The sequence below is a fragment of the Oenanthe melanoleuca genome, chromosome 8 (assembly GCF_029582105.1).
Source record: "Oenanthe melanoleuca isolate GR-GAL-2019-014 chromosome 8, OMel1.0, whole genome shotgun sequence".
Taxonomy (NCBI): domain Eukaryota; kingdom Metazoa; phylum Chordata; class Aves; order Passeriformes; family Muscicapidae; genus Oenanthe; species Oenanthe melanoleuca.
The window spans coordinates 13,608,754-13,635,412 of record NC_079342.1 but is presented as its reverse complement, the minus strand read 5'-3'; the positions used below and the strand labels follow the sequence as shown (position 1 = coordinate 13,635,412).

At 40.1% G+C, this 26,659-nt stretch overlaps 3 protein-coding genes across 6 annotated transcripts in view; 2 read left to right on the top strand and 1 right to left on the bottom strand.

The window, feature by feature from the left end:
* Positions 1-68: 68 nt before the first annotated feature.
* Positions 69-25,393, top strand: SAMD13 (sterile alpha motif domain containing 13). Of its 2 annotated transcripts, XR_008841056.1 has the most exons (6): positions 69-185; positions 1,545-1,625; positions 5,612-5,723; positions 10,569-10,988; positions 24,509-24,652; positions 25,220-25,393. XR_008841056.1 is itself a non-coding variant. In XM_056497394.1 (4 exons), the coding sequence occupies exons 2-4, from the start codon at positions 1,573-1,575 to the stop codon at positions 10,710-10,712; spliced, it is 309 nt and encodes a 102-aa protein (XP_056353369.1). In that variant the 5' UTR covers positions 69-185; positions 1,545-1,572; the 3' UTR covers positions 10,713-11,821. The 2 variants fall into 2 exon arrangements, 1 of the variants encoding a protein (XP_056353369.1); XM_056497394.1 differs by lacking the exons at positions 24,509-24,652; positions 25,220-25,393 and having other exon boundaries at positions 10,569-11,821.
* The window catches only part of DNASE2B (deoxyribonuclease 2 beta), a 31,948-nt gene continuing 10,928 nt past the window's right edge, over positions 5,640-26,659 (top strand). Inside the window, exon 1 of one of the 3 annotated variants that reach the window (XM_056497390.1) lies at positions 5,640-5,723. In XM_056497390.1, coding sequence (XP_056353365.1) covers positions 5,707-5,723 — 17 coding nt within the window. In that variant the 5' untranslated portion in view covers positions 5,640-5,706. Of the gene's footprint in view, positions 5,724-24,563; positions 24,653-26,659 lie in introns of those variants that run through there. The other 2 variants (XM_056497391.1, XM_056497389.1) reach the window with 2 other exon arrangements.
* LOC130256092 (uricase-like) lies at positions 17,554-26,659 on the bottom strand. The gene is made up of 7 exons (XM_056497395.1): positions 25,624-26,659; positions 24,756-24,872; positions 24,554-24,632; positions 21,291-21,477; positions 20,677-20,800; positions 20,265-20,348; positions 17,554-19,498 (listed from the first exon to the last, which is right to left on the bottom strand). Exons 1-7 carry the CDS (start codon positions 25,981-25,983, stop codon positions 19,361-19,363), a joined length of 1,089 nt encoding a protein of 362 aa, XP_056353370.1. The 5' UTR covers positions 25,984-26,659; the 3' UTR covers positions 17,554-19,360.

The window sequence follows — 26,659 nt, the reverse complement described above, 5'->3', positions numbered from 1 at the left end:
CCTTTAACGCGGCGGCCATGACGCGGGCGGTCCGTGTGTGGCGGGCGCGTCACGGGGCCGGGCGGGGCCGCTCCCGGTGTCACTCGGAGCCGCCGCGGAGCGCCCGCTGCCGCCGGGGGGCGGGGGCCGCGGGCTCCGCCGCTCCGCAGCAGCCGGTAGCCATGCGCCGGTTTAGTTGCTCGTAGGTAGGTTTTTCTGCCTTGCTTCCCCCGCCCCCAGTCAGAACTGACAATGAGGTGCAGTGCCAGCGGGCTCGGGTGCCCGTGCGATGCTGCACGCGTGTCACAGCCCCGGCGCGGCCGCGGGAGCGGAGCCCCGGGAGCCCCCGCCCGCCGGGCCCGGGCGCTCCGGGAGGTGCCCGCCCCCAGCCCGGGGCTCCGGCCGCGGCGCGGGCCGTTCCGCAGGTAGGCTGTGCGGGTTCGTCTGCAGTCACCTCAGGTGAACCGAGAAGTGATTTCAGGGAATGCGTGGAGTTGTTTGGTCAGCGGTGCAGGAAGCAGCATATTTTCGATTAGTTTGTTACTGTTTTCTCGGTGCTTTATATGCTTCTACATGTATAATAAAGGGTCGTCGTCTTCTTTTTTATTTTTTTTTCCCACAGCAGTATTAATTGCTATTTTCTATTTTTGGAAAGTTTTAGCTGAAGAGCATGATTTCCCTATTCTGTACTTCCCAGAGCTTTGAGACATTTCACTGGCATCCATTAATGCTACAGCAAGAACATCCTGAGTCCTTGATCTGTTCTCTGGTGCTCTCTGAAATAGAAATGGCTTACTTGAGAACAGAAAGGAAAGGCTTGGGTTATTTCTGCATGTTCCGTGGAGTGATGGAAAAAGCTATGTGGTGCAAGTACTCCAGCATGCTGCAAGGAAGGAAACAAACTGGATTTTCTCCTGTGTCCTTCATGTGCTCCTTTCCTTTTTGGAGTTCAGTGTAGCATACCTATAGAAGAAGCTGCTCTAGTGTAGGAAGAGAGGTCTTATGGATAACATACTGATTTAGGCCTCAGGAGTTTGGGGCTCAATTAGTAATTCTGCTTACCAGCGCTATTTGTGCAGTGGACGTAAGTGATATGCTCATCTGTATCCAAGTCCACATTTGTAATACAAGGCTATGGAAATCCAAACCTTTCTGAAGATTTTCCATCTGTTTGGATCCTCTGTATAACAGCATGACTGAAGGCCTATTAAGCTCTTTTGATACACAGCTATATATTGCAGATCAATCTCCACATATATGAATACATACAGTTTGATCAAAACTTTAACACTTGTGAAAAAGATTACATGTAATATTACCTTCTTTGATTTTCAGGCAAGAATTATTTCTTGTGTTTGAAGCACCGGTTGACATTTTTTTATAGTTCATTAGCTACTTTCAGCGTTGCCAGGCTTCCAAGGAAATCAGTCTTTGACAGCACTGTTGCTTCCAAGTGGAAACATGCATGTGTCCCTGTAGAATGCTTGTTTCTGTTACATTACGCTGCTGTGGTCATACTACCAGGAATTAAATACAGCTTTTTTTTTCCCCTCTCTATCGATCAGTTGCTGAAGTAAAACTTCTATCCTCCCTATGTTAACTGTTGACATGGAAAACAAAGAAAATGGCTCTCTGGATGTCAAAAAGTAAGTGTTCCTTTTACGTAAACAGCCCATGGATTTTGAATGTAGTTTTCCTTTGAACTAATGTGGTTGGCAATAGTGGTCATCTCCATTTTTGTTCATTTCAAACCCTCCCTGTTCTTAATTACTTCTATTGTATTTCAGCTTTGAAGTAGAAGAGTCCAGGGTATTGAGCTGGTTAAAAGTGATATGTGGTAAGACTGTATAGCAATGAAGAGATGTAGAAGCTAGTAACTTAAGTCAGGGGTACGTTTTTTCCTTTCCTCTCAACCAGAGACTAAAGTGTAGCCAATATTGTGCCTCTGCTCACCTGTCTCTTAGTGGCTTTTGCAGAACCACTGCCTAATGAGAGAAGTGTCCTGTGTGGGAGTTACCTCTCTATGCCCATCTCAGTCCACCTGTCTAGGGCTGAGTAGTAGTAGCAGCATATCACTTAGGTGTCAGTTCCCTTCTGAAACAGATACCTTAAGCTGTTTATTGGAGAAGCCTGAAGTTGCTGGGGTTTTATTTCAGACCTAGAGTGGGAATAAGGCAGAGACATGATGTGCACTGCTCTAGAGCTTTCTTTTGTGTGGTGGACTACAGGCTAAGGCATAGGAACTTTCATGTAAGCATTTACTTAAGGTCAGAAATTCTTTAATTAGGACTAGCAATTCTGAATGATGTTATGATCTGAGAAGTTCTGTGTGGAAAAACCTGGCCTTGCTACTTTAGGGTTACATAAGCCATGGTGAGAGAGATGTACACATATGTATATATAATAAAGGAGAAAAAAGGCCATAAGGAAAGGTAGTAGAGTAAGCTGTTAGTCCGTTGTGTGAAGCTGCAACACTTTGTGCAGCTGCACCTCATTATTCTCTTTCAGATCTCTTTTACATAAGCCATCCAAGAAATTGTGACAATATGTAAGCTACCAGACACTAGAGTAAGGTAAATAATAATGGTCACTTCAGGCTACTGATAAAACACCTGAATATGAAAAGCATCAAAAGATCTGATGGCAGCCATTAAAATCAGCATTCTCCCCCTTCACTTGAAACGCTGGCTAGACCACACCAACATAAAGAGCATTTTTCTATTCAGTGACTACAAATAATTATCCTGTGTCCCTTAGAATCACCTTCCCTTTGACAGTCTGGTTTCTGCAACGAGCACTCTGGGGTGGGAGGAGAAAGGAGGCAGTCAAAGCATGGAATGTTTACGTTTGATCATTTCCCAGAGGCTTGGTGATAAAGACTCGACTTCTGATGGCTAAGGTGGATTTTTAGAGTGGATGGACATTGTATTTAAACTGTGGGGCTGTGGCTTCTAGATGAATGTATATGTATGTATGTATGTGGGCATATCTACAAAGGAAATATTTGACACTTTCTTGAGGTGCTTTTAAATAGCTTGGATAAAATCTGTTTGTTCTCAGCTATATCCGTTCAGACCTTGCTGCTTCTGCCACATGATGGCAATAAAGGCACAGGGACAGTGGTGAAAAACAGACAAGCCTAATTCTTACTCATTGTCAGTGCATCTAGTATTTCATTTCAAAGCCTAAAGTGCCAGTCCCGGTACGATTTTGAAGCATCCAGGATGTCAGGCATGAGCCAGTGTATGGCTAAGCCATGGATGTTATATATTCCCTTTTATTGACTGAAGAATAGAGCCCTGTCAGCAGCAGTGTGAGGAGGAGACTAACAAAGTCTACAAGCCAAATGAGCATCTGTGTGGCTAGATGGGTTAAAATCCAGCCAGCCTCCAGTAGTCTGCCGCATGCCTTCCAGTCTTCTGCAGCTTTAGCTGTGGAAATTGGCTCCACTTGAGGTCCAGCATGATGCTATTCCTTGAGGCAGGAATTTGCAATTATTTCCTGTGAGTAATTAATGAGTGAGATAGAACCCCTGAAGTTGTTGTAGTTGAGCCCTGGATGGGGCTGGACCTGGACCAAGTTGTAGTTCCCTAGTGAAAGAAGATGAAAGAAGAGCTACAAGGAAAACTAAAGTACCTGGGCTGAGATAAAAAATTATGGAAAGGAGGGTTTTGAGCCATATATAATTTAAAGTGTTTGGAGAAGTAAGAAAATTAGGTGATATTTTTACAAACTGAACCTTTTATTTGCTATTTAGGAAGGGTTAAATTCAGTTTGTTTTTTTGTTTTTTTTTTTTTAACTGAGTGGTTGGCATTTTGTTTATTTATTTTTTAGTAGAAAATGAGTAATTGAAAGTGACAGTCTGTGTCTTAAGGAAAATGCAAAGATTTAAATATAATTCCTCAAATGCTGCTTTTATAAATAGGTGTGGCAGTTTTCACATTTTACTTCTTAAGCCACAGAATGTGCTCAACACCAAAAAATAGTGGTTGAAAGACATTCTTTGATTTTAAAAAAATACACAGGAAGAACGCAGCTCTGGTAAGGCCAGATAGTCTCATTTTCAGTTTTGCTGAGTGTTGCTTTCTAAGTAATCACAATCAGTGAAGCAATTCATGAAGTAAGTCATTATGTGATGAGCAAAAGTAAGAAACTCCATTTCTCATTGCTCAGAAATCTGTGATAATGAAAGAAACTGCTTTTAGAAGCCCCAGTGTAACACAGGTTGTGGATGATCCCTGTGGCCAGATTTTGTTGCCATATTGCTAGACACATTTCAAGAGTTTTGGGAGATGCAAAAATATTGTTTCCATGAGTCCTTCTTCCCAGTACTCAGACAGTTGTAGAAATAAGAATGTTGTAGAAACAGCAATGGAAGGCACTCAGTGTATAGATTTCATTTGGCTGCTTTGAAAAATGGTTGGCGCTTGTTTTGCCCAGTTATTTTGCTGAAAAACATACAAGTCCAGGCAAGGCAGAGATGGTGACAGTTGGGAAAGAAAAAATTGAAAGAAGAACAAAAATATTGTCAGGAGAATATAATCTGTGGTTTTTTTTTTCCAGCTGGTGCTGTTGAAATCTAAGTCCTGCCCCTAAAACCTTTAGACCAGAAAATGGGCAGGATTCTGACACCTGTCCTGATCTGTACATTTTCAATGTTGCTTCATCAGCATTATGATTAAGCAAGTATAGTGATGGAAAATATTTGTCATGATTTTCAGGACTTCTGGTTGGAGAAATATGTTAAAGAAGCTCTTTGATGTCTTGCCCTTCATCCTCATAAGTTGCTGTAGAAAAGGCAGTCAAGCTCACTATGTGCCTTTTTTTTTTGCCAAAAATTTTCAGATACTCCAAGGTTATCTTTGTGATAGGGTGATTTCAGTTTGAGGAAAAGAAATTCAAGATAAGGATAGTAATATGAATGTTTTGTTGTTTTTGCTGCTGTGGAAATCAGTTGCCTGAGGTTAATCACAGAAGGAATTAATTCTGATTGTGTTTAACAGATGTTTTCTAAGATGCACAGCTATTTAAAAAGTCAATAGATTTGTCCAAAGATGAGTCTAACAATAGTTTCGGAAAATTTTCTGTATTGAGAATTAGTGCAATCATTTGGTGCCTCTTTTTTTTTTGTTTTGACTGGGGAGTTCTCTTTATTTGTAATTTATTTGTTGTTGTTTTGCAAGGTAAAGATGGCTACCGGTAATTTCTACCCATGTTATAAGAACAGTTTCATCTGTGTAAATAATAATCCATATATAATTCTTTAACTGCTTGGTAACTGAAAGCAACCTGCAGGCTTGAAAGGCAGGAATTTGGTACCCCAGTTATTGCAGTTTTCATTCTCCAACAGCAAAGACAGCACACTTGTAGGAAGATCCTAAATGATTAGCTTTGGCTGATGTGAAGATTCATGTGCTTTCTTCTTTTCTGAAAAGAGAGGTGTCTCAGTTTTCCCCACATCAGGTCTTTGGAATGGGAGTGTGTGCTCTGTACTGGAGTGGGGGAAATGTATCAAAGAACAATTTTCCTGGAGAAACAGGGAAGGAGGGGATGTACATGAGGCATGCACGAAGAAGCAGCAGATGTTCTGCACACCTTTAGTGATTACTTGTCTGCAATTGCACTTTGCAGTTCCTTAGAGAATGGGAGACCTCTGGATCCTGCTGACTGGGCTGTTACCGATGTTGTGAATTATTTCAGAACAGCTGGATTTGAAGAACAAGCCAATGCTTTTCAGGAACAGGTAAATCTGTAGCAAACACCTTTTGACTACCACCAGTTTCTCACATTGCACGTTTTTGCTGTGGGCCTGGTTATATTCTGTAAAATGGGAGAGAAAAATCCCACATTAATGGTGGGATTTAAGTCTGTTACTGGGTGACAATGCATGGGACTGTGATCTCTGAGTAATGATGTTATTCTACAAGCTGTGGGTAATGAGTTGGAGATTGTTTAAGATAGGATTCAGAAAGGTGAGAAATCAAAACAAATTTTCTGGCTTGAACTCAGTCTCCCTATACAACCTACTTAGTTTCAGTGTCTTGTTATTTAAAATGTGAATTTGAAATGTGAATTCCCTTCTTTCTTAGTGTATTGTGTAATTACACTCATGAGTATTTATAAAACTTGTGGCTTCTAAGCAACAATGTGAGTTTGAAGGCATAGGGTGAAAAAGTGGCTGCTCTGTTGCATTTAACTTGGCAGTACAAGTGAATATTGAAAGGACAAGTTGACACTAAGTTGGCAGAGGAGCAATGTGTTTGTAAGACTCAGTCTGAGCAACAGGTTGGGTCTTTGTTTCTGGGCCTTGTAAATGCTGTTATTAATGGGAGGCTTCTTCTGGTAGATTAGATCAGCAGAGAGATTAACAGTCAGGTGGCCCATTGTAACTCACCTGCCAGCAGCTCGTAAAGGTGTGTTAGTGGGGCAGAATTAGGAAGTCAGCTTACTTGGCCTACAGCCTACCTGTTCATAGAGAAGTAACTTACATCAGATTGGCAATTCAGCACCTCCCCAGATAAGTCTCTAGGCTTGTGTGTGACTACCAGGAAATTAGTCACCCACATTTGTAATTAGTTATCAAAACAGATGGCTCGACCTTCCAAGGTACTGAACTGGTGCAAATTATTGACAGCTTTGCAGGGAGATTGCACATGAAATAACATGATGGTTGGTCAGGTTAATGTTGCTGACCTTCAGCACCATGTCTGTGAAATCCTGTCTGATTGTAACTGATGCATATAACACAGTATCTAAATTTAGTTCTTTGTTCTTGAGGGTGAAAAGCCTGGTGTTGGGTGATTCTCTGGAAGGTTGCAGAGAGAGGTTCTTTCTGCAGCTGCTACTCATTTTTCAGAATTTTAAAATGAGTGAACAAGCCAAAAAGGAAAAGGTTTGAGTATGTCCATTCCTTACTACCAGCATCCATGTCACAACAGCCCTGAAAATGTGGCTTAAAAAAACTACATAGGCAAAGTAATTGTGGCCTCTGGGAGTCTTTTCCTTATACTGTCAGATACCTCTGACTTCCATCAAATATCTTGACCTCTTTGCCTCACAGCTGGCTTGTCAATAATACTTCAGTAATTACTACTGATTTTGCAGGAGAAAGGTGAGGCTAATTTATGAGTTCTGGCAAATCAGTTTGCAACAGCCTTATGGAAAGCAGCATAGAAGTAGATTATAAAGGTTTTATTGGTATTCTGCAATGAGGATAAGTAATTTCAGTAGGGTAACTGAGGACTCTGGTAGGACAGCCATGTGCAGAAATGTGGCTGTGATTCCACTGCCAACTTCACCTTATGCTAAAACCTTGGAGAGAGAAGCTGACAGCTGCCACCAGGATGGGGCCAGGAGCTGAGGGATGGATAATCACAGCAGAAGTCATTGCCACTTCCTTCCCCCTCCTTTCCATTAGCAGCATGAAGAGCAGCAAGTGCCTGGTTCTACGTGCCAGGTTTGCCAGCCTATTCCCCGTCTGCACCAGGAACAGCCCCATAAAAATCCCGTCCCTAACTTCTTATCAATGGTGCTGTTCAGTATCTTCTACACTATTTGCTACCACTGACTTTAACTGTGTTCTTACAGTATTTTTGGTCAAGATCTCCCAAGTATGGCAGCGCAGACAGGTTCATTTTGAATCCTTAGTCATTCTCTGTCTGAGCACCAGGCATGCAGCTGCAATTCTGGCCATCTCTATTTTCCTCTGTCATTTGCAGTTGCCTGGGCCCCAGAAACCTAGTTTCATTTGATCTACTGCCCTGAATATGTACTGGAAGAGAAATGAGATTGTAAGCAGTAAAGGAAAGTATTCAGTTTCACCTACAACGCTGGGAAATTGTTTTCCAGTGAGCTGCTTCAGTAGAGATAGCACAATGGTTTCTTTACAAAATATCCTTAGCCCAGAATGTAATCATGCCATCTGTTATTACACTGAGCTTTTGCACAGCAGTAACTGAGTCCACACTTTCTTTTGATGAACCTGAACACATCTGGACTCACCTAAAACAAATGGCTCAAAAAATCTTTAAAACCTGAATTTTTCTTACAATACTTTAAGGAAAATTAGAAGACATGTTAAGGGCTGCAGAATGTTTTATTAAAACTGTTGTAAGTGCCAGTAAGAACTGGTGGTTGTATGATAATTATCTGTTATTCCTTCTTGGAGTTCCACTGATGTCAGCAGATCAAAAGAGCTCACTGATGAAAACAGATTCAACTGAAGGATGTTGCCCAATAACAAAAATCCATAACATCAGCAAGCAAATTAGACAAGCCAAGAAGCTGGGGGCACAGAATACCCAAAGAGGGAGGAATAGCAATTGCAAGATTAGAGTGTGAACACCTTCAGAGAAATACAGCCTGCAAATTTGTGGCTGAGCTTTCTGGAGGACCCCTGGAAGCATGGGGGACTGTGGCTCACTCCAAGACTGAAGCTGTTTACAAGGTCTCAAGATGTGCTCATGCACTGACCTTTGTTATGGTCCATGTGGCTTCTTGACCATTATGTTGTGATAGCCAGATATGCCCAGGTAACCTAGTGCTGGTTTTCTGGCCTCACTGCAATGCCTTACCAGAAGGGAAGCTGGGGTTTGACATCAGCTGGTGTCTACTGCTGCTTTCTGGCAGAGCCATGGTATGGAGGAGCACGTGAGTGTGCTGGCTTACTGTGAAACTGCACTTCTCAGTTACTTAGAGCAGAAGGGGTGGTGGGAGGCCTTGAAGTTTAACCAGTCCCCTGGTTATTTGCTGAAGACAATATGATAGTGGTGTTAAGGTCATCCTGGCACAGTGGGGAATTACTGTTAGCTTGAGTTGTGCAGAGAAGTCTCTCTGCAGAAAACATTAAAAAGACTGAGAGCTAGCAATGAAATTGCATCCTGAAAAAAATCCAGAAAATAGAGAAGTATCAGAGAAGAAATTAGAGAAGTCACCAGACCATACAAAATCTTACCTGGTGCAAAAAAAGAGTGTGACAATTCTGCAGAAGCAGTTTAATGTGGAAAACTTAAAGGAAGTGAAAGAGGTAAAGCTTAGAATTCACATAAAGATGTAAAATGCTTGAACTCTGAATATGTAATCACTCTTTCCTACACAGATGTGTTTAAAGAATCAGTTTTCTATTCAAAAGTCTTAGTCTTAGTAGTTACCAGCATTTCTAGAAAATACAGGGAACCCTGTGGAAGAAGAAGGGAAAGGAATAGATGCTTTTTTCCTATTCTTGGAGTTTCTCCTATTCCAGGTACTGGATTTACTCCATTTGGATCCTACCAAGCTGGAGGCTGTTCTTCCTCCATAGCATCGTTGAACAGCAGCAGAAAAGGCAACTTCAGATCGGTCATAGCAATGAGCAAAACACTCACTGGTGTCAAAATTCCCACAGAAAGAATTGTGACGAATGGAAAAGAGAGGATAGAAACTGGTTTTAACCATTAACATTCTCAACAGTAATTGGAAAGAGGCACCTGCTATAATTGGGTAAAAAGTTATTGGAAACTTTTTTTTCTTTTAGAATTACTGTTACTTTGTGCTCCCCTGAGGGATTAGTAGTTGTATACATCTTGGGGATATTTTTTAAAAATGCCACTTTCATCTGATCTTTGACTATGTTGTGGTTTGTCCATGTATTTTGTATTTATAAACTTTATCAAATTTTAAGAGAGGACAGTCTTGACAAATTCCTGCTGAACTCTAATAGAAGTCTTTTTTTCATGTTGCATTGTAATCAAGGATGGGATCTCTGATATTTCCAAGATAATAGAAGGGAGAGAAGGGAGTGGAGAGATATGGATTCTTTCTCTTCCATTTTGACTTTAAAAATTATTTAAAGGGAGTTTTCAAGCATATGTCAAGGTTTTGAGATGGGAAAAAATCTGAAGCCAACAGGATTTGTAGCCTAAACAGGTCAGAAAGTCATGGTCTGAAAGGAAAAAAAAAACACTATATCTGTGATTTACAAGAGGTATTTTAAGCAGGAAATTGTAGGGATTGTTGTGACCTAAGCTGGCAAGTTGCTGCTTTTCTTGTCTTCCCTTGAAAGTAGAGGAAGAGAAGTTCCCTCAGAGTGTCAAGCTCCAGTTAGGCCCTTCCAAAATTTCTGATTGCAAGAATCTTTCTCTTTTTTTCCCCCACAGGATATATGGGAAGGTTGGCCTTTTAAAGAAGGCATCTGAAGTTATTAGCAGATACTCACTAGTTTAAACTTGCATATTGCTGTCAATAGAAATTCTTCTGAAATGCATTTCATAAGCTGCATTCTTAGGAGTATCCTTCCCTTAATGGCTGATAATTAGGCATTCTTCACTTGTACCTATTAATTAGAAAAAGGTTTACAAGAAGGGAATTTTGGAATTAGGCTCCTTTGGATTTTGTGCTTGACTAAATAGTATTTCTGCCTCAGTCAGCACAGGTGAGCACTTGAAAAGCAAACAGCAAGCAGAATTTAGCAGCTGTGAACATGGTGTCAGGAAAATCAAGGCTACTATTTTTCTCACTGATCCTCTATAGTGATATTCCATTTGTTGCATGACTGTTCTCATCTGTTAGATTTGTATATTTGTCTTTATCAACTCTTTAATTCTTCTTATAGGAGATTGATGGCAAATCATTACTGTTGATGACAAGAAATGATGTACTGACTGGACTTTCATTAAAACTGGGGCCTGCGCTGAAAATCTATGAATATCACGTAAAACCTCTACAGACACAACATCTAAAGAACAACTCTTTATAGCTATGTCTAATTGGGGTCATGCTGTGCCTCAAAGGAAAAATAAGTAATTTGGTTTCATGTGATGGAACTTTGTAAAGAGAGAATATATCTATTAAGAGTTTAAACCAAATTAGAATATATATCCTATTGGATAGAGCTGGCAATATACTATATACTGAGTCTGAACAGAGGGAGGTGGTGTGTATTTTTTACATAGTACATAATGATTTTCTCTTTTAGGAAGTGTCAATGAGCATGTTGAGATAGCTACATCACTGTATCCAGAACAAAAGGGAGGTATGTCATTCTCATTTTTGAGCCAGACATGTTCTTGATTTCATTAATTAAGATACCAAAAAGTTAAACTAAAACAACCCCAAAGTTTACATGCATCTTTAGAGAGAGGAACCAATTCAAGTAGGTTTTGGTTTACACTAAAGACTTACTAAAATTATTACTACTTATAATTTCAGGATGGGACTGACACTTGCCAAGTCACCCTTTTTTGCAGAGGGTCCTATTTTGACCTTATTAAGGTTTACTCGTGGTATGCTGCAATGTTTAAAGCTGTACATAGAACTAACATAACTCCTTCTATAGCAGAAGGTGTTGCTGACAGGTGAAACTGGGTTGTGTATTTTTTGCTGTCCTTTAAATTTTCAGCTTTTCACCTGTTTTTAATAGTAGTCCTATGTAAAATATAGTTGGTTTTTAAAGGTTTGTGTTGCTTTGCAAACAAAAAAGCTTCATTTTATTCCTTTTTTAATTTATGATTGTTTTCTAACATTATGCAGAAATTTGTAAAAAGTAAAATTCTGCACATTTTTAATATTGTCTGTCTTTGGTGTTGTAATGATTGATTTTTTTTTTTTTTAATGCTTTACTTAATACTTTGAATACTTGTTTTAAGAACTGAAAGAAGCTGTCTTGTCACCATACATCTCTGTTAAAAGAGAGTCATGTTCAATCTGTTTGTACTGGTTCCCTATTTGATAGGTTGCTTGCTATATCCCAATAAAGCATTGCTTATGTTTGGATTCAGTTTACTTTACAGATCTTCTACTTTCTCTGTTGTGGTATACTGTGGTACACTTTTCTCCATTTTCCTATTAAAAAGGTACCAAAACCTACGTAATATTCTATGTTCTTGTGATTACTTTTAACATCACCTACCATAATATGTAAAGTTTTAATTATTTTTTCTCTTTCTTCTCTGGTGTTACATTCTGCAGAAGGAGAAGCCCTGGCCACAGTTCACCAATAACATCTGTGTTTCCCTTACCCCTGTCTGGAGCTGTCAGTGGTGTGGAGCCACTGTGCTGGCCCTGGTACACAGGGTGGGTCAGTTTACCCCAGAATATTTGGGAGACAGCCCATGGATGGTGCCAAGCCCTGTCTGGGCTCACCATCATCCCTGGCCCTGAGAGCTTTGTCATGACTCCTGAAATGGGGAATGTGAGGTTGCATCAGTGATGCTGAGCAAAGGAACAAAGAAGTAGGAAATGAGAGTGTGGTGGAAGTGGAAATGCTGTGGGAGGAAATAGTGAGGGGGTGCATCTGGGAAGGGAGAAAGGGTGCTGCTTTATGCCAAGTGGGGACAGGATTCAGGGAGAGGAAGGAGAAACTCCTGCAATCTGCTGCCTAGGTAGTGGCCCTGTTTTCACTTTGACTTGGCCAAGTGTGAGGTGGCTGTTCATGCTTGTGGTTACTGATGTTAAAGGGAGAAAGGGGAGAGAATGGACAAAACCATGGTAATAGCTATGCCATAGGTAAAGCTCCTGGTATATGCTGTATTACATCAATATATACAGCAGCATGCTTTCTTGGATTCTTCCTAACCTCTACAAGGTACAGTATATTTATTTAGAATTTGAGACAATAGGACAGAGATGTACTAATCATTTCTTTGTCTGTCCCTTGTACTGAGCTTACACAGTATTTGTCTGTTAGCAGCAGATTTGTAAGTCATGGTCTGAATTCTGTTTATGCTTTTATTTATAGTTTGGTCATGTCCTGAGATACCTGCTGGGAGTAGGGCTCAGCTGGAAGACTAGATTCAAATAGAGACCATCAACCCTGCCTTGGGGAATTTTGAGCTATTTTGGCTGATTTTGGACTGCAATTTAAAAATTATACATGAAACTTCTAAACATTTTAATATAGGTATGCTTATTAAAAGGAACATGAAAGCAGTCTGGACATGCTAACCAGCACTGTATTTGTAGAATTATTTTGGATGAGAATACATAGTGCTGTGTTACTGAAGGATTAATTGAATATTCTTTTTTTTTCTCCATTTGCATGTTTGGTGTGTGATTTACATTTTGTGGTCCTATGGAAGACAGAATTTGAAGTAAAACGTACTTATTCCAAGAGGGAGTAAAAATCTCCACTGTGCAGACATGAGAGTGCATTTGGTGACTACTGAACAGAGTTCTTTCTTTTACTGTGCTTAATGAGCAAATAAATTGCATTCAGAAACATCCAGATTTTATTTCCCCTTTGCTCAGCACTACTGAGTCATACAAGTAAAGGCCTAATAGAAATTTTATTGCAGATGCTAAAGGGAATTTCAAAAATATTGGTCAAAACTGTGGCAATTTTTTTACTGTCTCTGATTTTTATTGTAGTTTCCTACTGTTCTCTGAGCTTTCTAATGCCACTGTTCTCTTTGTGCAGTTGACCGTTCTGATTTTCTCTCTGACATTCTCTTCACTGTTTCTGGGAGAACAAAAAAATCTTTTTAAGAGACTGAAGGGCTTAAAAGAGGAAGTCAAAGCCAGATTATTTTTAGCTGCCATTCCTCTTGCAGAAAACACAGCTGCTGTTGAGATGAGGAAGCAACTGATAGGCATTACTGGATCCTGTGTCAGTACTGCAGCTCTGAGTCGCAGAGCTATGCAGGAATCCAATTTAAATCATGCCCTTATATGTGCCTGCAGCTGGCAGAGTCCCTCTTCCTTAAAAGCCCTGCCTGGATGCCCTGGTGATGGTTAAGCTGCCAGCATCTGACTGCTCAGCTGATACAGGGGGTGAGTGTGATGATGGTCTTGGCTTTCACACTGAGTCACAATTTAGAGTGCACCCTCCTCCTGGAGGCATTTTGAAGGAACAAAGCAGTGCTGAGCACCCTTGCCCTTCTGGTGGTCAGCACAAAAACAGTCATGCTGCAGCCAAGATCTTCCCTGTCCTTCCTCTTTTCTAATATCAGAAATGCAGAATCTATCAGAATCTTTCAAACACTTTTAACATTATTTCGAAGCATTACAATATGTCTGTTCTGGTATGATGGGTGTGAAATATATTGGAATTGTTCATCAGCTCTGGTCACTCTCAAGCTGCAAATACACACCATAGCATGTTCTCTTTGCTTCCAAACAGAGCCACATAAAGCACATGTAAGGCAACTGTCAGCAGAGTATGGAATCTTTGGTAGTACCTGTCCACCAGGATCACTTTCTCAACCCAGAAAAATTCTCACTACTTACTGCTGTTTCCCATCCCTGCATGTTATTGTTCCCAGTTTGTTCTAATGTGCTGCACTTGATCAGTTTGTAGAAGATTCTTTGCCCATATAATTATAAGACAAGATTCCTCAGCTGTTAACAAGGGGAGTAGGCCCCCATACATCACTCCTGGTTAGAAATGGCCCTGGCAAAATATCTCATTAGGCTGTCACTGTCAGGGATTAATTGCTAAATGAACTCTTCCTTCTTTTCCCTCCTTTTTCCACCATGTTCAAATCCTTTCACTCTTCCTCTTTTTAAAAATTAGTATTTTTTTATCTTTTGTCTTCAACAGTCCTCTTTCCACCATTGCACTTAAGTTGCAGTGACAATTATTTTAAAATCAGAAGGTCTTATTTTACATGAGTCTGGGAGAAGCTGCAAATTTATTTCTTATTTTTAATGGCAATATTGTACATAATTTAAAGGCTGAGTCTGAGTAGGACCAGAAAAATATTACCTTACTTTTTCTTTATTCTGGTTTTTTACTTCCAAGTCAGAATAGCAATTCCTTCTCTTACAGGAATGGCAAAAGTCACATGTGAAATGAAATTACTGTAAATGTGCATGTGGTGGGTGTAACCATCAGTGGCTCAGAAGCAGCAGGGTCAGTGGAGCACAGCAGAGGAGGGTCTGCTCTACTCTCCTTCACCTTGGGCAATTTACACAGGCAGTGGATTTGCTTCTTCATCAAACAAGAGGACTTGGTGCTTGAAGATGTTGTCCGAGAGTTCTCACCTGTGTTCCATTCCATCACCTCCGTGTTGCTCAGTTTGGACAGCAGTTTCCCCAGGGGGAGTGCTGAGGACAGTGGCTGTCATTAGCCCACTGGCAGGGGCAGTCTCCATTGGAAAAATGGGCAGACTGATTTAATAAGTAGCATTCATTCCTATTGGGAAAGTTTGTCTTCTTTTAATGATGTAACAAGGTCATTAAATTACTTTTTGCTTAGCCCCTATAATTAGGGAGTTGATTTAGTGATGTTCATGTGGATCTTCAATGTGTGTTCAATTCCCAGACTAACACTGGTTGGTAGTTGCTATAAATTTGGGGCATGCAACTTTAGGCACCTGGAGAGCCCAAGGGGAGCACCTTGAAGACTGTAAGTGGTTCTTGGTCTTGGTCCATGTGAGAGTTTCATTGCTGCTGAAGGTTGCTGGTGAGTACTGGAGACCCCTGTTTTATTTAAATCTGCACTCATGAGCATCCTTGCTGAAGGAGCAGTTACAACTGCTGTATCATCAGCTGATTTGCTGATAAGGCAGCAGCAAATGTCTTGGAATTGGCAGACTTGCATTCATCTCAGGATGTTCTCTTCCCTTTTTTGCATGATTGCTATAATCCAGCTGCCTCTCTGTAGAGTACACTCTTTGGTACTTACTATATTGAGGATGCCTCTGATTTTAGCAGCTAAATTTTATGAGAAAAGGGAGGGAAGGCTCACCATTTGCACTGATCTTTTGGATTCAAGAGTAACATTGCTTTGTCTTGGCCTACTGGATGGTGGAAGGAGGAAGGAAGTCCAAGTAAGGAACTTGTGGCTGAGTTTGTTCACAAGCTGGTGGCCAAACTGTGGAGAGAGAGGTGTGGAAATGGGTGTGTGCCTGGGTGTAGCAGCCCTGTTTCACAAGAACACTCTTCAAATTTCCTCCTCCCTTCTGCATAAATAACACACACGCCAGTTTGCCTGGGCTTTCCTACCTGGAAATATGTATGTCTAGAGGATTTGAAGGTGTTGCAGAAGTATGAGGCCATTAAAACTTGAAATCTTGTCTTTTTTAGTCAGATATAATGTAGAAATTAATTCCTAATGCCACACTGGAGAAGTGGCAGAAGCCCTCCACAGTACTCAGGCACTGTGGTTTCTGTTGTGTTTCCCTCTAAATCAAAGGTTTCTCTACCCCCTCATTACCTAATTTTGAGTCCCTCCAATATTGTTTGGGTTGTTTTTTTGTTTTAGCAACAACTACCTCCAGATCATGATTTTCTGATTTGATTGCCATAGATTAGTCATATATCAGCTGATCTAGTATGTGCCATTTATGCACGTATTTTATACACATATGTGTGTGCATGTATGCACTCAGATACATGTGTCTTTCTCAGTCTGCTATGAATGGTGAAGCTCTCAGAAAATATTTTCTGTTATAGCTGACATGTGACTTGACATTTTTGGTCCAGTAACTAGAAACATTTAATATGTTTCCTTTCTAGATACAGCTGTGCACTTTCTAGGAGGGATATGGTTGGCTGCTGTATGTATAAAAATAGCTAAATTCTAAATTCAGAAGTATTTATTTTGAGATTTTTACCCAGAAGCAGTTTTTTGGTCACTTTAAGTAGCTCAGCTCAACTTAGAGTCAGGCTTATGTACTCTTGATAAAAGCAATGTTAAATTAAGAAAGGAAGAAGACAACTTTAAGGAAGAAAAAAAAAGTAACTGTAATAGTTAATAAAAATTGGCAGGTTTAAATGTATATTGGAAAGCAGGTAGCCGTATATATAGAATGATACAGTCAGGGGAGATAGATGACTTGTGCTGATCCTGCCAGTGACATCTGCTCTCTGTTTCAGGTATTGGCTGATGAGTTTAGCTGGTACATTTTATCTCTGTGACATTGGTTGTGCATGGAGCATGATGAGCAGCTGAGGCAGGCTGTGTTGGACTGTCCTGGCAGTTATCAGAATTGAACAGAAACAGGATGGGAAAGAATCAAAGACTAAAAAGATAATATGTTTGTGCACTGGAAATACCCTATTTCTTGGTAGAAGCCTTCAGCCCCTATGAACTACTGGGATGTAGCCCAGGACCAGGAAGGTTCATGTTATCAGCCAGAAGTTGTATTTTAAACAGCATTTTTACAATCTGCTAGCTGCTGCTCATTTTCATCAAGTGTGATGTCATCAGCAAAGCATCACAGCTGCTTCTGAGCAAAACATGGTAAGCAACTTGAATAACTCCTTAGGACAGGAACTGGAAGAAACATCTGTCTCAATGAAATTAATGCAAGTCCATTGTGGAGGCTGAACCTAATGAAGCCAACGGGAATTTGGTCAGATTTCAGACTCAAGCGAGTCTGGCTAACTTGCATTTTCAAGAATGATTTATGCCACTGTTATCTTAATCTAGTTTCCATATGGGAAATTTGGGCTGCTTCCGATTGCCTAAGTACTTTCTTTAGAAGCAATCTGCCCACATGAATGACTCAGGTTTGCAGTGCTGGATGGAGCTGCACCGAGATGCTCTAAAGTCTGCGTGTCTGTGGAGGTTTATACAAACCACACTGAACACACACTGAGTGTACACACTCACACTCACACTGTGTGCTTGCTGCCACAGGAGAGGCTCAGTAAACAGCTGCTCACTGCTTTGTGTCCTCATTCTGCCATGGAGGTTAGTCCACCACTACCTTGCAAGGCCACAAATGAAACACAAAGAGTAATAAAGCAAACCTTGTGCCTAATGCAATAAATTTCTTATAAGGTAGAAAGGAAGTTGGTTGTTCGGATCTGCCTCGTTTCAGACAGAGATAAATGCTGAAATGTTCAGTAAGATTCTTTTTCATCTCTTGGTAGTGAAGTGCCATTTGTAAGAAAATCGGTCACTTTTTGAGGTGAAATTGGATGAATTAAAGTAGTTATTTTACTTACAATGTTTATGTTTATATATAAGTAGTAAATAGTCAAAAGCTAGTTTTTTCATGTTGCTCTTTATTCGCCTTTAAAAGATACAATAATAAATTAAAAGCACCTAGAAGTGACAGAAGTAGCAAGACATAAGCCCGCAAGTACAATGCAAAACAATCTAAGAAGGTAAGTGAGAATGTCCCCAGGAAAAGCTAGAAGTGCTGCAGATAAGCTTTCAGAATTGGCTGGTGACCAGAGAACATGATAGCTGGGACAGCTTCACTCCATGGTGTCAATGTTCCTGTTGCTCAGGAGATAGCTCAGGCTGGTGGACAGTTCTTCTCTGGCATCTGTGATGCCCCGCTCATCAAGGCGAGTTTCTATCTCGCCAAACACCTCAAAATGTCACAGAGCAGGACATCTCTCCCATTTTTGGTGCCTATGAATTTAATGATTGTACCTAGAGCAATGCTGCATGTCTGCCAAACTCAGGAGGCACAAAGGCAATTTAACTGCAGTTTTTAGAAGTTATTTTGGGCACCTGCCATTTGATTTGTACTCTGTCAAATAGAGTCTGAGAAAATGAGAGCAAGGGTTAGAAGCTGTTGAAAGCTGAACAGGATTCCTGTTGCAAATGTGGTAGCCACAGTTTGTGAGATGAGAATCATTTACTGTATTGTTTTATCTCAATGTTGAAAACTATCACCTGGGGTAACTAAAGTAAAATATGCATTATCTGTCTGTCTAGTTCTCTCTCTACCCCTCCCAAATATAATAGGGCTATGTAGGTTGACACCTGCCTGCTCAGAAATCATGATAAGATTATTAGACTAAAGAAAACTATTTAATTAAACCTACAGAGATAGCCCAAACCTCAAATCACCTCAGTGATTAATGTAAAAGTACTATAGTAACTATAGTCTGATGAGTAGCAGCAGCAGTCATGCAGTCAGAATACATGCAGAGAAAGTAGTCAACAGCTGTAATTATTCACACCACAAAGGAGATATGAGAGAGGTTTGTTTTTTTTTTCTTTCTGTTTCTCATTTCCTGCACAGAGAAATCCTGATTCTGACTGATGTCCTGTTCAGTCACTGGGTCAGAACCTCAGCTCTGTAGATCAGTGTGGCATCAAGGGGTCATGACAGGTTATGCCAATGAAACAGCAGGTCTCATGTCTGTATAGCCGTTTTACTGAAGAAATATTAATAAAGAGAATATAGAGATTTCCTGCTTTTACATGTCAAAAACATGTTACAGACATCAAATTAATTGTTTCATTAAAAGGTCTGGGAATAGCTAGTTTAAAATTAACTTACTGTAATGTTTCCAGTTGGGATTTTCCAAAGAGCTTAGTGCAAACCACACTGGAATTTAGAAACAGACTTTGATTTCAAATTTCCTGTGGATCCTTCATATGTCCCATGTTCAGGAGTTCATAGAGGGAAAAGTAGTTGGCAATGGAAGAGGCCAATAAGGAGTAAACACTGATAGGAAAGCCATGCTATTAAGGAAGGTTGAGTATAGCCAAGAGGTTTAGATTCCCTGGGCAGCTGCCAGTCCAAACTGGCATTTTCTCTCATCTCTCATCATCTGGCCTTGTGCTTCAAAAAACTTCTTCCGGCCAAGTGTGCAAGCACAGGAGCCATAAGGAGCTTCCACTGGAACCAAAACCTGAGGGAGATGAGCACAAACACAAAGGTTATGTTTGAGACAGGGATGTGCCAGCAGAAAATGTGGCTATTCTCCTCCTTAATAAAATCATGCCCAGACCTTATGATCATCAGTGGTATATTATCACAAGTACAAGTGGATCTATAGTGTCAATCTGAAGGAGGGAGGGGATAGGAGAGCACAGTAGCAGAACCACAAGGCTTTGGAGGGAGACTAGAGCATAAACAGACTGTAGACCACCCATGTCAAATGGAATAACCCAATTTTTCTCTTTCATGTGAGGGTAACAACAGACTTTCAGCTGGACCTAGCTGGCAGCCAGAGCAGCTGTAGGGGGAAGAGCAAATACATCTCAACCCCTACCCCTTGCCTTCTGCCTGATCCTAGGCTTGTACCTCATCCACTGTTGCACTGATCCCACAGTGCATTCTACTTGGGTAAAATGCACAGGTTGACATTATAATTGAGAGTCAAATTCAGTGGAGAAAACAGGAATAATTTTTCAGAGACAGTCTTCTACAGATCCTTTTGATGTCCAGAGTATTCCACTTGACCTTTAGTTTTTATCAATAACACAGAAGACAATTATTTATCCTCCTTTAGTAATCAGTGTAAGTCTTTTTTAGAGGTAATGTGAAGCTTTTACTGGGACTGGGAAAAGAAATTTTGCTCACTTTAACTCTGTTTTATGTAGAACTGCTGCTATGCTTTGAGGCTGAGTATTACTAAAGGGAGCAGTCAAGTTGTATTTGAAGCATTTACTTACTTCTTTGTCATTCTCCAAGCCTAGATTTTTCATGTCTACAACATTATAAAAAGTGTTGTTCAAGACGGCTTCTATGACCTGTACCTGAAACCATGAAAATGGATGAGACAATGAATTAGAGCTCCTTTTCAGTCAACAGCCTGGCAGGCTTTTCACTCTGTGTAAAAAAGAAAATGCCACCCCCCAGTAGAGCTGATCAAATGCAATCTAGTGAACATGTGTAGCACACCTTTCACTTCTATTCAAGTGCTGCCAAGAACTGAGTGATGTTCTCCCCCATTGTGTTCTCAGCTGGGGAGCTTCCAGTCTTAGAACTGACAGAGGAAATAACAGTCTCATGTTGGTATTTTCAGTGGTGCAATTAACATTCACTATTGTTGAATTAAAACATCATTAGGAGGAAAGAAGATACCTGTGACACTCTGGAAAGGACAAGCATCTGGATAGAGTTGACAGTTTTCTGGTAAGAGGGTGAATATTCCCCACAGTCAGGTGGTCCGGCAAAGGCTTCAAGGATACATTCACGGATTTTCTTCCTAGGGGTTACACAGGTTCTTACAAAACCTTGTATCAGCTGTCTCTGCTTAGATATATAATGCTCCAATGTGGGATCTTTTGTTTATATTTTGCATGTCTTTTCTGACAAAGATAGAGCCCATGGGATTTTGTGGAAGAACAATTTGTCCTGTCACCCAAATTCTGTTTCCTTCCCCACCCCCCACCAGATATATAGTTCACAAATAAGTATTGTTAAAACTATTTAACAAATTAGTTATTTTATTCTCCTAAAGTGTACTGAACACTGAACTGTTCATTTGAATCCTGTCCAATGATATACTCTTAGAGAGAGAAGTACCCCTAAGACATGCCTCTCACCCCTCATGACAAGAGCTTAGTGCTGCCACTGAGACCTGTGAGTGGCTGGTGCACAGCAGCTGTGGCTCTGGCCCTTAGACCTTCTGTATTGTACAGAGGGGCTTTGTGAGTATAGACTGGGAAATTAATATTACTTGATATAACGTATACCATATGCAGTTAAAGTCAAAATCCTTGCATTCGCCGTATGACCATTTGCAGAAGAGCTCTCCACACAGAATCCTGTCATGCCTTTCAGGAAGTGTGGTGTGTTCATTCTTATAGAAGCCTTCAAATCCAGACTGCGTTGTCTTCATAAGTTTCAGGTCCTTAATTCCAGCAAAGACAACCAGAGGACCTGTGATTGAAAATCATAAGAAAATACGAGCTTCTTTTCTTGCAAAGAAAGAAACCTTTGGGTGCATGCTCCAGAGCCAGAAAGCAGACAATAACTTTCTGCACACTGATATTGGCAGAAAGGTAAGGAACAAGACAGAAACTACTGAAGTCGGGCTCGGTCTAGAAAACAGAGAATCTCTTCAAGTGATCTGCAGTTAAGGAACACTGAGGATAGCCTTTTTTACCTCACATGTTGGGTTGGCTCGTGCTGATGTCAATTTAGGAATGGCTCTAAAGGGAAATGAAATAGGCTACCAGTGCTGTGATGTACAGCAAGAGGTGTAATGCCTTTTCCAAGAACACAGTATATGTAAAAATCCTCTGTATAAAGATAGTAATTTGCTTTAGATACCCATTCTGTTGGGAGTTTTGCATCTCTAAGAATGAGAGCCAGGAGCCCGTGCAAATCCCTGCAGTTCAGCTAACGAGCAGGAACTGGCACTGATACAGATGCCACCCACAGGTTCAAATTGACAGTGGCTTTGCTCTTAGCCACTATTTATAAAATGAGCTGTTGAGGATCACTGCTGCATGAGTGGATCATTGCCTTCTAAAGACCAAGCAGTTGTGACCTGAACTTTTTCTTCTGACACACCTTTTGAACAGCAGCTATTTCAATTTCAAGCAGTCAATCATTTAGATCATACCAAGATGGTAACTGAAAATTTCACTGACCAGAGCTGCCAAAAGGCTGATTCAGAATAAAGAAGCTTCATGGCATGCAGGATCATCCAGGGCCTGTGCAGATAGTCCATGGATGAAGCCCAAGCTGCTTGTTTTGTGCTGCTCTTGGTGCTCACATTAGCTAGTTCAAAATTAATCCTTGAATATATCAAGTGCATAATAATCCTGCCTTGGATTTGGAAGACTCACAAATTTTGTCTTTAAATTATGTCTTTGAAGGAATTTATAGTGGAAATAATTCTACCATGGTAGACATTTCTAAATTACTTGGTTGTTTAGAGGTTTGGGTGTTTTTAAACTGCACTGTGACTGGATATATTGAAAATGCATCTTATCTATTTCTTCTCTTCTTTACATTCATTGTTTTTGAATGAGTCTCAGGAGGTGTATCTATCATTTTGCCTGTGTCCCCCTGTTATTTACTAAAGCTTAAAAAAAATCTAAAGAAGAGACTGACCTTGGACAGATCTTGAATAATTCATCACCTTGGTTTAAGACTGTGACACCCAGGTATTAATGTAGTGCAGATACTATCAGTGAACCTGGAGAGATATTTATCTTATATTCAAATACTTAGCCTTGTTTGAAAGAGCTCCTTGCACCAAAAGATTGACTGAAAGGCTGGTTGGCTGTGCAGCAATCAACCTGCCCCAAAGGATACAGCACCCAGGGGGAGTTTCCAAGGTGAACAGCTCATGCTGTGCTTTCAGCAGGCTTTGTGCTCCTGCTGTCTTCAGTTGACAAATCTTGTTTCTGTTTAGTTACTTATGATGTTTTGAGTTTCCAGAAAATTCTGAACCTTTTATCAGCTGATATAATGGCAAAAAAATAATTCTATTAAACCTTACTAGGGTTTTTGTTTTTTTCATTATAAGAAAATGGTTAAAAGATAGAATTAACTGAGAAATTAATTCCCGTGTCTGGCTGATAGGTGCATAGGAGGATGCTAAATATAGAGAACATTCTCTTAGAAGAAAAATAAAAGTGATTTGAAAATCTTCACTTTGGTTATTGTTCACCTAGGCAGGGAATTTTAAAGAGACAACTAAAGGGCTATATGAAGGGAACTCTAGGAAGGAAAGGTGGTTTCTTCAGTAAGTTATAAAGGATTTCTGTTTGTGTAGAATCTGAAGTTGCAGAATTGCATGTAAAATTTTCATGATGATGAAAAATTTAATACAATCTACATTAAAAGCAGCATCTTTTCAAAAAAGTAGAGACTCTTTTTGTTTGGGTTTTTGTTGTTGTTGTTGTTGTTGTTTTTAAATTCAGATGCCTTTTTTAACATTTTCCAGAAAATACAGTCAATGCTATTGAGGCTGCCAAAAGTACAGCAGTAGTTAGCATTATTAGAAACATGAAAAAAGATGAGGCCAAGAAGCACTGGAGACTTGTACAGGCTTGCTCTGTTGTTTCAGCAGGAACAGAGGGACCGTGCTCAGATGCACCTTTCAAAACTTGTGTCCTGTCTGCAAGTGAAACTGGTCTTGGTGCTGGTACTGGGTAGGATGGGAAATAGTTAAGTTACATTAATGTGGTATAGATAGGTACTGAATTAATGCCTAAACCCTCTAAAACTATTGTGTGAAGTTAAATAGTGACCTCAGCTCAGTTCCCAGTAGTCCGAGAGATGCATTAAACAAAACACCATCACAGTGAGACTGAACTTAGGCTTTTTTGAACTTGGCTATAGCAAGTAGAGATAAATTTTACACTTCCTTTGGACAGAGAGCTGAGCTTGAAAGCCTGTCTTTTAAGTAACTCTTGGTCAAGCCAAATACTGCTTTGTTTATGCATGGTCTGCAAAAATAGTAAGCACACTCTGAAGTATTTTCATGTGAAAAATGGTTCATATACACACCAGAGTGCTCATGATGTTCAAGGTAGTCTGTCTTTCAGCAACTAAATTGCTTTCTTAGAAATAAAATCAGGGCATGTTGACAGTGATTTGAAAATTACTGCAAACCAGGCAATTGGCCTGCAGTAGTGGGGTATCGCGTAAGGACCATAGGATACTGCAGGTTTAGTATAAGGTAGAAAAGTAAGCAGCCTGTTCTCAGAAGGGTCTTAAGTCCTATGGCAAGATGTAACAGTTCTGCTGCATGTGCTGTTGTAACCATTCCATATTTAGGATATGCATACAAGTGTGAGCTGCATTAGTTCTTCAGCCATGTCTCAGAAATGAAGAACATCAAAATTACCATAAAAATATTCTTTGGTTTGGACCTCTGGAGCAGTTTGGCTGTGCCCTAAGCCCCGTAACACCCATAGCTATGTCTAAAGCCATCTTCATCTCTCATTGGCAGACATATTTACAGAGAAGTAGGGGACGTTGCCAGTTCTTTTCTCACCATTCCGGCACTGCTCAGCTTCACAAAAGCGGATCCCATCAGGAACACAAATGAATGAGTGGATGTGGGGAACGCCATCCTGCAGTTTAGAGCAGACATGTAAGTAAAAGTGCCATAAATATTGTGTTAATTTGAAAACAGGAGCTAAGAGTGAGGAATTACTACAGCATAAACAAATGGAACGTATTAGTATTTTAGATACCTCATACAGACGTTGCCATGGTACCTCTTGAACGTAGGTTTTGACGTACGCCACTTGGCAAAATGTTGTCATGAAGTGATTGCAGATATCTATAGCAAATTGTTCTAAACTTGGGATCTAAGGCAGAAAACAGTATTATTAGAAAGAAGCAATTACCTCATGTACAAAAGTAGATTTTTCTGGTTGTTGTAAGTATTTGGGAAGAATCAGTGTGGTTAAAAACACATTTCTCTTATTTCTAGCTTGGCTCACTGTGCCCAGTCATTTGACTAGCTTGCAGCATACACTGCAAAGAGCAGCTACAGTTGTGTCAAAAATCTCCCATTCTGTGGTACAGTGTGCTGCAGTCTTTGGACTGAGAGAAGCTGCTGCAGGAGTCTTATGCTGTGAGGATGTAATGCTGGAATAATAATTTATCATGATTATTCTGATTCATATTGTGATATTCTAATGAAGTTTTACAGGGTAAAGATGGGATTTCATTATGGAGAAATTTAGATTGCCATTAAAATACATGCAATTGATGGCAGAAAGAGCACAGAATTAAGAGCAGTCTCATACTTTGAGACCTTCTGTTTAAAATGGTGTATAGGAATAATGCAGGATTATGGGCTATTAAATTTAAATTAAAAAAAAAATATGGCTTTTATATTTCACAAAAAACTGCTAGCTCTTGAGAAAAAAGGCATTGGTAAACTAAGAAAGAGTCCACAGGACAAGCAGTGGAGGAGGAAAACTCTCTCAAATCACTGAAAATTACTTTGCTACTGATCTGATATGCCAATTGAAAATAAAAAGTTAGTATAGCTAATACTTCCTAATGAAGTTGTAAGAAACAGCAAGGCTAGTTATAAATTTTAAAAAATACCCCATTTTTTTTGGCCAACACAAGGACAATATTCTTTATGGTGTCCGTAGGTATGACAAGAGAATTGTTTCCTTCCAGGTACTCCTGGGCAGAAGTCAGCCGGAGATGCGCACACACTTCCACTTCTTTAACAAAATGCTTCTTTCCCTCTCTGTGAAGGCGAAGGAACTTAATTGTGTTCTTGCCATATTCACAGTTGAGGACTTCAATGTCCTTGATCTGCAAAGAAAACAAGTGGCAGTTGTAAAGAAATGCAGTGGAAGCCTGAGTTAAGCTGTCATGAAGCAATGTCAGTGAAACGTAAAAAGTGCTTATGGCCTTTATTTTTGTAGTTACCTGTGGTAACGAGAATATTTTCATTATAAATTGCAGAGTCCTGATGGGAAGAAAAAATGCTTTAGGAGATTATTATTATTATATTAGTAGCAGCTGTGACAAAATTTTAAAATTTTCTGGGAGACAGTTTATAGAACAGGAGTCACAGTGAACTAGTCTCTCATTTGTCATCTGTGAATTAGTCCTGACCTTCACTGAGTTTCTCCTCCTGGATCATTTGCATTAAGCCCTATTATTTTTATCCTGCTTCTGTCAAACACACCCTATTTACACACCTCTTACAGTGTTGGAGAGGCTGCACTAGCAAGGTGACAAAGTTCTGCAAAGGTTGTGAGGATTTCTATTGTGCTTAAAATATCCAGAGCTCATTGCACTAGACTGTCCATGAGGCTGAAATATCCCGTACTCCATATCAACAACTTTTAAAGCAAATCAGCCCCTTTTCATGTAGGCATAATGAGGAAGAAGAAAGATCATTTTCCACACCAAAATATATAAACTGAAGCTTTTTATGTGTGAGTTGCTAAAAGATTATCAGATGTGAAATTGCTCAATTCAGATATGTTTGTTCCTAAGAGAAATGCTAATGCCCTTTTAGAATAGTGGGGGAAAAGCATTAGCTGATTGTACGTAAATTCCTTTGGTAAATGCAGAGATCAGAGAGGGGTCAATCCCAGGGCTGGCTGGAGCTCCGCAGCGC

Coding starts and splice junctions, on each gene's coding strand:
- SAMD13 (XM_056497394.1), top strand. CDS start 1,573: ATGTTAACTGTTGACATGGAAAACAAAGAAAATGGCTCTCTGGATGTC. Junction 1,626..5,611: donor GGCTCTCTGGATGTCAAAAA/GTAAGTGTTCCT, acceptor TGCACTTTGCAG/TTCCTTAGAGAATGGGAGAC. Junction 5,724..10,568: donor CCAATGCTTTTCAGGAACAG/GTAAATCTGTAG, acceptor TTCTTCTTATAG/GAGATTGATGGCAAATCATT.
- LOC130256092 (XM_056497395.1), bottom strand. CDS start 25,983: ATGAAAATATTCTCGTTACCACAGGTAACTACAAAAATAAAGGCCATA. Junction 20,801..21,290: donor TTTGACTTTAACTGCATATG/GTATACGTTATA, acceptor TGTAACCCCTAG/GAAGAAAATCCGTGAATGTA. Junction 19,499..20,264: donor GCTTGGAGAATGACAAAGAA/GTAAGTAAATGC, acceptor CATCTCCCTCAG/GTTTTGGTTCCAGTGGAAGC.